General features: G+C 42.2%; 1 protein-coding gene across 1 annotated transcript; it reads left to right on the top strand.

Annotated features, from left to right (window-relative positions):
• Nucleotides 1–310: 310 nt before the first annotated feature.
• Nucleotides 311–11567, top strand: SELE (selectin E). Its single transcript, XM_060009388.1, has 13 exons — nucleotides 311–380; nucleotides 721–804; nucleotides 1380–1766; nucleotides 2549–2656; nucleotides 3298–3483; nucleotides 4283–4468; nucleotides 4578–4766; nucleotides 5950–6138; nucleotides 6350–6526; nucleotides 7227–7337; nucleotides 8095–8116; nucleotides 8222–8294; nucleotides 9574–11567. The coding sequence occupies exons 2-12, from the start codon at nucleotides 768–770 to the stop codon at nucleotides 8277–8279; spliced, it is 1650 nt and encodes a 549-aa protein (XP_059865371.1). The 5' UTR covers nucleotides 311–380; nucleotides 721–767; the 3' UTR covers nucleotides 8280–8294; nucleotides 9574–11567.

Below are 11567 nucleotides of genomic sequence, written 5' to 3'. Positions count from 1 at the left end.
TACTAATAAGCAAAGGTAAAAAAAATTTAAAGACATAGCTTTTATGTTTTGGGGATTAAAACCATGCATTTGTGTCATATCAATAGAATTCATGTAAAATTAAAAGGTATGTAAAAAAGGAGAATTCATTTTGACATCATTGTAATTTTTCGCATTATGGATATTCCTGGGAAACTTTTTGGATGCTGTCTGGGAATTCCTCTTTACTGGCTTTGGACATATCCTCCTATTACTCACAGGAAGCGTCGTTCTATAAAGCAGCTCCAGCAGGAGCAGAGCTCCAGTGTTCTTGGCTGACCTCGCATCAGAACTGCAAGAGTGGCAGAAGCAGCAGCAACTCAGGAGGAATCTGACACCGAAACAACTGCTTCACCGAACAGGTAAGTGCAAGAAGTCTTTTACTTAATTAATCTGGCCATGAAACCCAGATTATTAATATGAACAGATAGTCAAGAAGCCTTCGATAAAAGATCTGTGCAAGCTCTTATTGTATTCAGACAAGTTAAAACCTGGCTTTTCTCTTTGACCTAAATGATGAGAATCTTAACTTTTACATGTATTCATTTGGGTAAACTTCTTTGAAGTGAAGATGGTGGCAAAAGATTTCAATCCTTTATCTGAAAATCTTATGATGTCGCTCTACGCATCATTGTAGAATGATTTGAGTAACTGGTAGCCTGGGACTTCATTCTATAATTAATTTTGTACTTTTGCCCCCAGAAAAGCATTTCAAGTCTAATCTTGGGATCAAAAGAAGTCTTGAAGTCATGATTGCTTCACAGTTTCTCTCTGCTCTCACTTTCGGTAAGTCAATGCCCGTAGTTAGAAAAGGGTTTCTTATCCTTGGCACTACTGACATTTTGGACCAGATAAGTCTTCCTTGTGGGGGCTGTCCTGTGCATTGTAGGTTGTTTAGCACCATTCCTGGCCTCTCCTCACAATGTGTTGTGCCCTGGGCTAGGAGCAATTTACCTCATTGTGTCTCAGCTTCCTTACGTATAAAGAGTTGATCATAAATAACCTATTTCCCAGAGGCATTTTGAGGATTCAGTATTGTGGGTCACGTAAAGTGCCTCCGACAGTGCATATTTAGTGCCCCCCAAAGCTTAGTTATTCTGATTATTATTCTACTATTAGGCAGGTATATTGGGTAGGTTATGGTGGGTGAAGCACCAAGTGGAAGGGCAACCACAAAAGAGATACACAGTAAATGGTAGTTTCTCCATTCGTACCCATTCTTACTTTGGAAAAGGTGAAAAAAGGTTGAGTCAACCCAAAGGCCACTAGATGCCCAAAAAAAGACAACAAAAGGTCCAGTTAACAGAGTCAAACCATAGCAGGACTAAACTTTCCCATTCCTTTCACATTTTCCCCCTTAGTGCTTCTCCTGTTTAAGGAAAGTGGAGCCTGGTCTTACAACGCCTCCACGGAACCCATGACGTTTGATGAGGCCAGTGCTTATTGCCAGCAAAGGTACACACATCTGGTTGCAATTCAAAACCAGGAAGAGATTAAACACCTGAACTCCACATTCAGCTATTCACCAAGTTATTACTGGATCGGAATCAGAAAGGTCAACGATACCTGGACCTGGATAGGGACCCAGAAGCCTTTGACTGAAGAGGCCACAAACTGGGCTCCAGGTGAACCAAACAATAAGCAAAGCAACGAGGATTGTGTAGAGATCTACATCAAGAGAGAAAAGGACTCGGGCAAGTGGAACGATGAGAGATGCAGCAAAAAGAAGCTAGCCTTGTGCTACACAGGTAGGGAGTTTGTGGCAGCAGTGGGAGGGAGATTCAGTGTGTGAGCATCTTGACAGATTGTGGACTGTATGCAAAAACTGGTCTCTATTGTGGGAATTTTATGTTCTAAAAGATACGGTTTTAAAACATTCTGTTTGATGTTTTAAAACAGAATGTGTTTTTGCTTCTTTGTGTGAATGTAGACAAGAATGTATGTATTTATGTATACATATATGCATATATATAGGTCTATACTTATATACAGTGTGTGTACAAACACATGATACATTTTTAGCTACCTGTTGTTTATGTGCCGTAGGGGAACTCTCTTTAGAGTTTGTGATAAAGGGAATTTTCTATTTGGGGAGCCAGTTACAGCTATACCCCTGACATTAACATCAAGGTTTAAAATGGTTGAGCCTAGGGCTTCCCTGGTGGCACAGTGGTTGGGAGTCCACCTGCCGGTGCAAGGGACACGGGTTTGTGCCCTGGTCCGGGAGGATCCCACATGCCGCGGAGCGGCTGGGCCCGTGAGCCGTGGCTGCTGAGCCTGCGCGTCCGGAGCCTGTGCTCTGCAACGGGAGAGGCCACAGCAGTGAGAGGCCCGTGTAGCGCAAAAGAAAAAAAAAAAAAATGGTTGAGCCTAAAACTCAGCTTTGGCATTTCATCAAGCACTTCTGTTAAAATCTCTGGCACTCTGTATCATTGGTGACATTCCCGTTACACACTATTGACCCTGAATTCCTAAAGAAACTCATTTGAAGCACAATAACAATCGTCATCACAGACTGTCTTTTCCACAGCTGCCTGTACCCCGACATCCTGCAGCGGCCACGGTGACTGTAGAGAGACCGTCAACAGCCACACTTGTCAGTGCCACCCCGGCTTCACGGGACTCAAGTGTGAGCAAGGTAAGGCTTGGTCTCACCTTTTTCTTCGCTAGAGATGGTAGGAGGATTTTGTGTCCGCTGGCTTCGGAGTCAGGTCTGCATGCCTTCCCTTCCCTGGGGCATATGGTTTCAGAAGGTGGTTAAGAGCTGAGGCTATGAAGTCAGACCCTCCTGGCTTTGAATCCCAGATTCACCACTTATTAATTACAGCACCTTGACAACATAGTTAAACTCTCTGAGTCCCAGTTTTCTCATTGTAAAATGAGGACAATATAGTACCAACTTCACAGGCTTATGGTTTGGATGATGTGAACAAATACAGACACAACATTTTCATAGTGCCTGCTATTCAATAAACAGTAGTGGGCTTCCCTGGTGGCGCAGTAGTTGAGAGTCCGCCTGCCGATGCAGGGGACGCGGGTTCGTGCCCCGGTCCGGGAAGATCCCACATGCCGCGGAGCGGCTGGGCCCGTGAGCCATGGCCGCTGAGCCTGCGCGTCCGGAGCCTGTGCTCCGCAACGGGAGAGGTCACAGCAGTGAGAGGCCCGCGTACCGCAAAAAAAAAAAAAAAAAAGGTCAATAAACAGTAGTTATAGTTTCCAGGGTTCTTCCCACCTGATAAGGTGAGAGAGGAGAAGAATTGATTTGGTTTCCCTTTTCAGTTGTGACCTGTCAGGCACAGGAAGCCCCTGAGCATGGAAGCCTGGTTTGCAACGACCCTTTGGGGAAATTCAGCTACAATTCTTCCTGCTATGTCAGCTGTGGGGAGGGCTATCTCCCAAGCAGCCCGGAGGCCACACAGTGCACTTCCTCCGGAGAATGGAGTGTTCCTCTTCCAGCCTGCAATGGTAAGTCTCTCTCAGAAGGCACAGAACATTCTCTAACTCATCCCTCATTGCCTTACTTTTTATCCAGTTTATACCATTTTCAGCACGTCAGGGAAAGTTCTTTTAAACTTGTCCTAATTAAACAAGTTCTAATTAAACTTGTTCTCTTGGCCAATATATATGGCCAGTACGGTACCAGCTGGCTTTGAGAGAGGTTTTGATCCTATGTTTGACATAAGTGTTTCTGAGGCTCCGGTGATTTGTAAGAAAACACATAAAACAGTGGAACCATACTCTTAACATCTTAATGACTTTCCCCTTTCTCTGTTTAACCTCACCCATGCAACTGGACCAATTTAAGAGGATGGTAATCACGCAGCCTCAGTATACCCTTTTCTCTCTGTCTTATCTTTTTAGGCCAAAGACAAAAAAATTCTTTCCTCCAGGTCATGCTGGGTTAAAATAAATGAATGTTCTGTGTACGTCGGGATTGTTTTTTTTATCACTAGTCATAAATCCTGATCTAGAATATGTTATTTTTCTTTGTTTTTGCCTTATGTAAAATAGATCAGAGACCTGATGAGAGATCTGATAAAATAGATCAGAAACCATTTAGCACAGTCAGAGTCAATCAGAGAAGATGAAAATATCAAGAAAAAAGCATAAAAACTTTATTGGGTGTGTGCATGTCCCCAAGGATGAATGCAGGGCTTTGGGAATCTACCCTCTGATCTATCTTACTGTATTATAAATTCCAGTTCAATAAGAAGTGAATATGTGACTCTCCTGTAAAGTTCATGGTGTTCTTTCAAATCCCCAGTGGCTAAGTGTGATGCTTTGAGAAGTCCTGTCAATGGAGTTGTGAAATGTTTCCAAAGCCACGGAAGCTTCCTGTGGAACACCACCTGTGAATTTGAGTGTAATGAAGGATATAAACTCACTGGACCCCAGCACCTGCAGTGTATCTCCTCCGGGATATGGGACAACAAGAAACCAACATGTAAAGGTACAGTGGTTCTACATCAGGGTTTATATTGTAAACATTCTTTTTTCTCAACCTATACTCCAAATGGGAAAGCCAGACCTGCTAATGTAAATTGGGACATGTGTTACAGCTGTGACGTGTGATGCCATCAGCCATCCTCAGAATGGCGCTGTGAGCTGTAGCCACTCCCCTGCTGGAGAGTTCACCTATAAGTCATCCTGCCACTTCACCTGTGCAGAAGGCTTCGTGTTGCAGGGGCCAGCCCAGGTTGAATGCACTACCCAGGGGCAATGGACACAGCAGGTCCCAGTTTGTGAAGGTAAGCCTGAGAGTCTCCTTTACACTCTCCCTTTCTCAAAGAGCAGCAGTCTTCAAATGTGAAGCACTGAAAATGAAACCTGATGCCTACTTTAACTATAGTAATCAGACCTGATGGGCAACATTCATGTTATATTTTTGAGATGCATATAAAAGAACTGTCCAGGGAAAGGATTGTATGTAGTAAGAGTGGATGCTTTGCTGGTTTCTTAACTGTACTGGACTAATATAACTTTATAGACATTGGCATGGAGTAAGCAGAAATCTTAATCTGAAGGGAAATCACATTAGAAAATTTACAAAGTAGGATTATGAGAACATGACTTGATTCCAAAGTACTTGTCATACCTTTCTTCTGAAATTGCTCATAACTAGCAGTGATGAAAATGTTTCAAGTGTGGTGTCAGATATAGAGACACCCTTAATATATACGTAAGCGCTAAAATTTAGTTTAATTTAATTTAATACAGCAAGATCAAGAACATTGAAAGCAAGCAGTTTTCACTATCAGGAACTGGCCTTTTTGTAGCCAGATACAGCACAGAATGATTTACAGTGGAAAAAGACACAAGACAAAAACCAAACTGCAAAGCAGACAAATTTTCTGTGGCTGCCTTCTTATCCTCCTTTCTTTTTGGCCTCATCTGTCAGCATCCAGGACCCATAAGTTGCTCCCTGACTACATAAAATCTTTCTCCTAACCCTGACTTCTTTCACATATCAGAACAGAGCTCAGGAACCACTGGTCCTGTTAAAGGCTGTCCTTTAATTAGTACCCCTGTCAATGAAGGGACTGGAATTCAAAGAAAACACAGCCATCTTCCCACTTGTCCAGGGACTAATGAAGAGTCTTGAATTCTCTGAGTATTCCTTTGTCCAAAGTGATCTGGGTTCAGTCGTCAAATGCCAAGTACTATCCAGTTCCACTACATTATTCTCTGACCATAATTTTGGTAGCTCTGCTTTCCCGTGAAAGCTTTGTCCAGCCCAGAGAGAGGCTACGTGAGTTGTCTTCTGAAAGACAACTAGTCTAGTGTTTCTAGTACTTCTGAAAGTTTCCAAAGTGGGTCCATGGGTGAGTTTTCCTGTGAGCACTATTGAAGAGCTAGGGACTTGGTTACCTTGGGAAATCTGTTGCTGCCCGATAAAAACAAACCTCTCATGTACTCACTCATGTCTTCCAGCTGTGAAATGTGATGCTATCCCTCAGCCCAGAAGTGGTTCAGTGAACTGTACCCATTCCCCCACTGGAGAGTTTACCTACAAGTCCTCCTGTGCCATCAGCTGTGAGGAAGGCTTTGAATTACGTGGATCGGCTCAACTTGAGTGCACATCTCAGGGACAGTGGACACAGGAGGTCCCCTCCTGCCAAGGTAGGACTGAATTCAATCTTTAAAGGAGTATAGGTCAAGTACCTTAAAACATTTCTGAACCTAGATTGCCCCAAGGGACTTGATCCTAATTTCCTACATGCTGAAAACTAAGTAGTGCTTATAAGTTACACTTACTGGTGACTTTTCTGCCCGTTTTAAAAACGTTCCGGTAGATTTTTCTTAACCTCTACCCATGTCCTATCGTTTGCAGCGGTACAGTGTTCAAGTTTGGAGGTTCCCGGAAAGATCGACATAAACTGCAGTGGGGAGCCTGTGTTTGGCACCAAGTGTACATTTGCATGTCCTGAAGGATGGACGCTCAATGGCTCTGCGGCTCTGACATGTGGTGCCACAGGACACTGGTCTGGGATGCTGCCTACTTGCGAAGGTGAAGCATTGATTGATGGTGGTTGTCTGGGGGACAAGAGAGAAGAAAGGGAGCTAAGAAAGGAAGCTATCTGGCTGCAGTAATGAACTACCCAGTGTATCCAAGCCAGAAAGGTCAGAAAGGTTACCCAGGTTAACATTAGTGGATGGACATTTCATTTTATGGGGATAAAGAGAAAACAGAAGAAGTGACATGTCAGTGGAATTTTGATAAAAGGAGAGCTAGTGGGAAAAGTTGGGGGGTGGGAAGGGAAATGAGAGAGAGAGTGAGAAAAAGAGGGAGGGAGGGAGGGACGGAGGGAGAGAGGGAGGGAGGGAGGGAGAGAGGGAGGGAGGGAGGGAGAGAGGGAGGGAGGGAGTGAGGGAGAGAGAGAGAGAGAGAGAGAGCGAGAGAGAGAGAGAGAGAGAGAGAGCGAGAGAGAGAGAGAGAGAGAGAGAGAGAGAGAGAGGTTAACCAAGGTGTGCTGTGAAAGCTTGGTAGGTTAGAGCTCTGCCTAGCCAGGCTGGGAGATAAGCTCGCAAAAGGTGGTTTGGGGCTGACCTCTAAGGCCTTTAGTACCATGTCTCTGCCTCATGTATTGAACTAGATGACTCTTCTGCTTTGTACACTGTAATCAGTGCACAAAGGGCAAATGGACAGAACAGAAAGACTTTGAATTTAATTCCTTCTCATGACAGTTTACCCCCCTCTGTTTCCTTAGCTCCTTCTAAGTCCCAAACTCCCTTGGCGGTTGGACTTTCTGCTGCTGGGGTCTCCCTCATGACATTAGCATCATTTCTCCTCTGGCTTCTGAAACGCCTTCAGAAGAAAGGTAAGGGCATTTATGAATGTACTCCAAAAAGGTTTTTGAAAAAAATTATTTTCTCATTGATGAGTCACGTTATCTCTCACAGATTTAAAAAGTAATTAGAATCTAGTCACTAGTCATTAAACACTAATAAACTGCAGGGTAATTAAGCAGAAGTCTTAGGGAAAGAGTTTCAGGAAATACAAATGTTAGTGTGCTAACATGGTACAACTCCAGGGGATGCTATTCACATTGAATGCTGTGGCCCCCCTGGGAGTTGTTGCAATGAGGCTGCCATAATTATCGGTCCTGGGAAAAATCAATAAAATGTTTCCAAAAATTTTATTTGGAATACAGGCTTAAATATGGGAGTATCTCAGGGGATATGCAAACACATCTAGCCACACTCCTGGTTTGTTTGACCTACAGAGTCTTTAGTATTTTTTGAATTAAGTTCTGACATTTACAGAATAGGAAATTTCACATCGAATCCAGACCTGAGATTTCTCATGGCAAATTGGAAGACAGCAGAACCTGGCAAGCAGAGCATGTTGCTATCCGCTTGCATTAGGAAGCTGCTGTGTCCTTGGCATGAGTGCGCACTTTGCATCCCCTGCCCTGCCCCCTTGTTGCCACCAAGCTGTGTCTGGGCTCTGATAATTACAGGGGCCGTGTAGGTACTGAGTTTGCAACCCCTGATGAAAAGAGTCATATTGTTTCAGGATTTAATGTATCCTTAAAAGTCATTGAGTCTAAATGAATGGTTTTCTTTCTCTTGCAGCAAAAAAATTTGTTCCTGCCAGGTAAGCTGCACTCTTGTATAAAGCATGCCATTGAACATTTTACACATTTTTCTCTCTTCATGCTGGAAACCAGTGCTTTACTCAGTGTTCTCCTGTATTCCACAGCAGCTGCCAAAGCCTTCAATCAGACGGATCCTACCAAACGATTTCCGAGTTAACTTAAGTCCAAAGGAATCAGGTAAGACTTGAAAATCACATATGGTTTTGAAAGAAGGTATCTTCTCTACATGTTCTGTTGCTCCTGGAACCTTCTGAACCTGCAGTGTCTAGGGAGGAAATCACCACCTTCATGTTATTCTAGGGCAAGTTGTTTCATGTTTTTGTCGGAGGAGAGGAAAGGAACAAGGATCTGGCCTTTATGGAGTCATTTCATTGATGAACATGAATAATAATAATAGCTAACCCTTATATGGCACTTACTATGTTCTAGGAACCGTTCTAAGCTAGGAATTATATGAGATAAGGGCTATTGTATTTATTATTATATAGGTGAAGGAAATGAGGCACAGAGAACTTAATGCCGAAAATCTCAAAACTAGTAAGTGGTATAGCCAGGATTCACACCCAGGCAGTCTGGCTCTAAAAGCTGTTTTCTTAACTACTCTGCTCTGCTTTGTGACAATTTGGAAGGCTCAAGTCCCCTCTGAATAGATGTTTTTTAATTAATAGACATTTTTGTGTGTGCAGTTTCAGGTTCACAGAAACTTCAGTAGAAAGTACAGAGTTCCAGCATAGCCCCTCGTGCCCTCCAATTTCCTCTATTATTTTTTTAAAATTTATTTATTTATTTTATTTTCGGCTGTGTTGGGTCTTCATTGCTGCCCGCGGGCTTTCTCTAGTTGCGGCGAGTGGGGACTCCCCTTGTTGCGGTGCGCGGGCTTCTCATTGCGGTGGCTTCTCTTGTTGCAGAGCATGGGCTCTAGGTGCGCAGGCTTCAGTAGTTGTGGCATGCGGCTTCAGTAGTTGTGGCTCGCGGACCCTAGAGCGCAGGCTCAGTAGTTGTGGTGCACGGGTTTAGTTGCTCCATGGCATGTGGGATCTTCCCGGACCAGGGCTCGAACCCGTGTCCCCTGCGTTGGCAGGTGGATTCTCAACCACTGTGGCACCAGGGAAGCCCTCCTTTATTATTAACATCTTACATTTGTATGGTATTTTGTTACAATCGATGGGCCAGTATTGATATATTATTATTAACTAAATCCCACAGTTTATAGTAGGGTTCACTCCTGGTTTTGTATATTCCATGGGTTTTGACAAATGTATAATGACATGTATCCGCCGTTACAGTATCATACAGAATAGTTTCACTATCCCAGCTATATAGGATGTTGCGGTTTGTATTTGGACTAGCCTTGTGAGAGTGCACACAGTTGTCTGTGCTAGAAGGGGAATTTTGTCGCTGCTGTTAGTATGCAAAATATTAAATGTCCTGCCCGCATGCACTCTTATCATTGCAGGAGCACAGGTACATTAGGGAACTAGAACGATACCCTGAAGACGGCAGAGACAGAGAGGTCTGCTTGGGTCTCTGGCCCTACTCACCTACTACACACGCTGGCTGCCTTTATAGCTGGGACTATGGTACCTACAAGGACTTCAACGGACGAAAATCCAGTGGGCAAGTCCAGCCTGCCACCAAAAAGACTCAGTTTTCTCCTTTCCAGTGCTGGCTACTGGAAGGAAAGAATATTCGCTTCCATGCAAGAGTGAAGAGACTAAGGCTCTGGAATCTCAGAATTCCTTTTCTAACTCACCCTTCACTCACTGTAAAATCTTGTGGTGCAACACACTATTTTGTGGCGCTGTTTCTTTCTTTTGTCCCTCACAGTGTTTCAACTGCTGCTTATGTAGTTGCTGTCATTGGGATGAATAATACGTGTCAAGAGTTTAGAGGAAACAAATTGGTCAAAGATATTCTATTAACAGACCTGGAAAAAAAAATGACAAATTTTTAATGCCATGGGGTGACGACATGGGAAAGGTTGTTAATGGTGGAAATTCTATTTAGCACTCTGTGGGAGTGCAAACACTGTCTCAATCACTTTTATCCCTGTGGGATTCAGTGCTTTTTAAAGTGTTTTTTAGAGGCTGTGTGTGCTTTTTACTTGCATTGACTATAGTATAAAGTCCATAAGTCTTAATTCAGTACAAGTGTGGTAGGGACTTTAAAATATGTAAATATTAGGACTATAATATAGTCCCTGTGGTAGGGACTTTAAAATATGTAAATATTAGGACTATATTAATTCAGTACAAGTGTGGTAGGGACTTTAAAATATGTAAATATTAGTCCTATAATAATTAGGACTATAAATATTAGGACTATAATAAAAGTTGCTTATCCCAGATCTTTATTAACAAATTCTAAAGTTTCATCTGTAGTAAATGTATTTCAAAAAGGGCAAATACTGTGCCCTAGCAACGCATAAACCAGTATAAAGTTCTGAATGTTTGACTACAGTTTCTTTAAAAACCATGAGTAGTCTCAGGAGAGCAAAATCCGCATGGCAACACACTTGTACACTGTCAGGTATTTCTTCATAGCTATATGGTTTCTATGATGAAAAACTTCCAGGAGGTTAAATGTTCTGATTTGATAAAAGCATAAATGCAAACAAACAAAGGTACAGTTTTATGAATGTCTTTCTTAAGAAAAAACATATAGATATATAAATGTGTTTTGCATTACTACAAAGATGTTTGTCAGATGTGATGTGTCAACATACAATTCTTGTATATTACATAAGATTTTAAGTCCATGCTAGAAACATACCATGTAATGGATCTGTCCAGTGGATTTTTTTTAAAGTCAAGATGTCTAATAAGTATTCCCTAATTGTCTTATTCTGTCCGTTCGGGTGTTCTTAAAGAGAGGAAAGCCTGAATGAGCAAGTATTTGTATTTATTTATAAGAGAGTTTAAAATTCCTAAGGAATCCCTAGTCATTTGTTGGTCACTGGCCATAAGAGATACTGGGCCAGTAATTGACAAAGCTGCCCCAACCTTGCAGGATAGTATAAGAATCCAAATTCTCCCACCCTTTCATTCACTTAGGATGTGTTGAAAAAGCAAAATTTCAGAGGAGTGCTGGCTGCACACTGGCAAAGACAAAACCAAAAGGAAACAGAGAGATATGATAAGGATCAGAACAGCAGAGGTTTTTAAGGGGCAAAAGAACTCTGGGAAATAAAGGAGAGAGAGAGAAAAAAAAAACAAGTATTATGAGCAGGCTACATATGGAATGAATTACTGTTTTCTTTGAAATTGTTCAAATGTTGTAAATATTTGTATATACTGCATTGGAAATAGCTGTGTGAAATATAAATGTGGTCTGTGTTTGGGTTTTATAAAGTATTTAAAATTATGATTTAAAATGTTTTAAGTATGTATTTATTTAAGCTTATGTCATACCTATTGTATTTGACATGGCATTATGAAGTTTTATAATAAA

This window comes from Delphinus delphis, chromosome 1 (assembly GCF_949987515.2).
Source record: "Delphinus delphis chromosome 1, mDelDel1.2, whole genome shotgun sequence".
NCBI lineage: Eukaryota > Metazoa > Chordata > Mammalia > Artiodactyla > Delphinidae > Delphinus > Delphinus delphis.
This window is presented reverse-complemented; position numbering and strand designations above follow the sequence as displayed.

Excerpts from the sequence above, each read along its gene's own strand:
- SELE (XM_060009388.1), top strand. The coding sequence starts at position 768 with ATGATTGCTTCACAGTTTCTCTCTGCTCTCACTTTCG. Across the intron at positions 2,657-3,297 it reads GGGACTCAAGTGTGAGCAAG|TTGTGACCTGTCAGGCACAG; the intron begins GTAAGGCTTGGT and ends TTCCCTTTTCAG. Across the intron at positions 3,484-4,282 it reads TCCTCTTCCAGCCTGCAATG|TGGCTAAGTGTGATGCTTTG; the intron begins GTAAGTCTCTCT and ends TCAAATCCCCAG.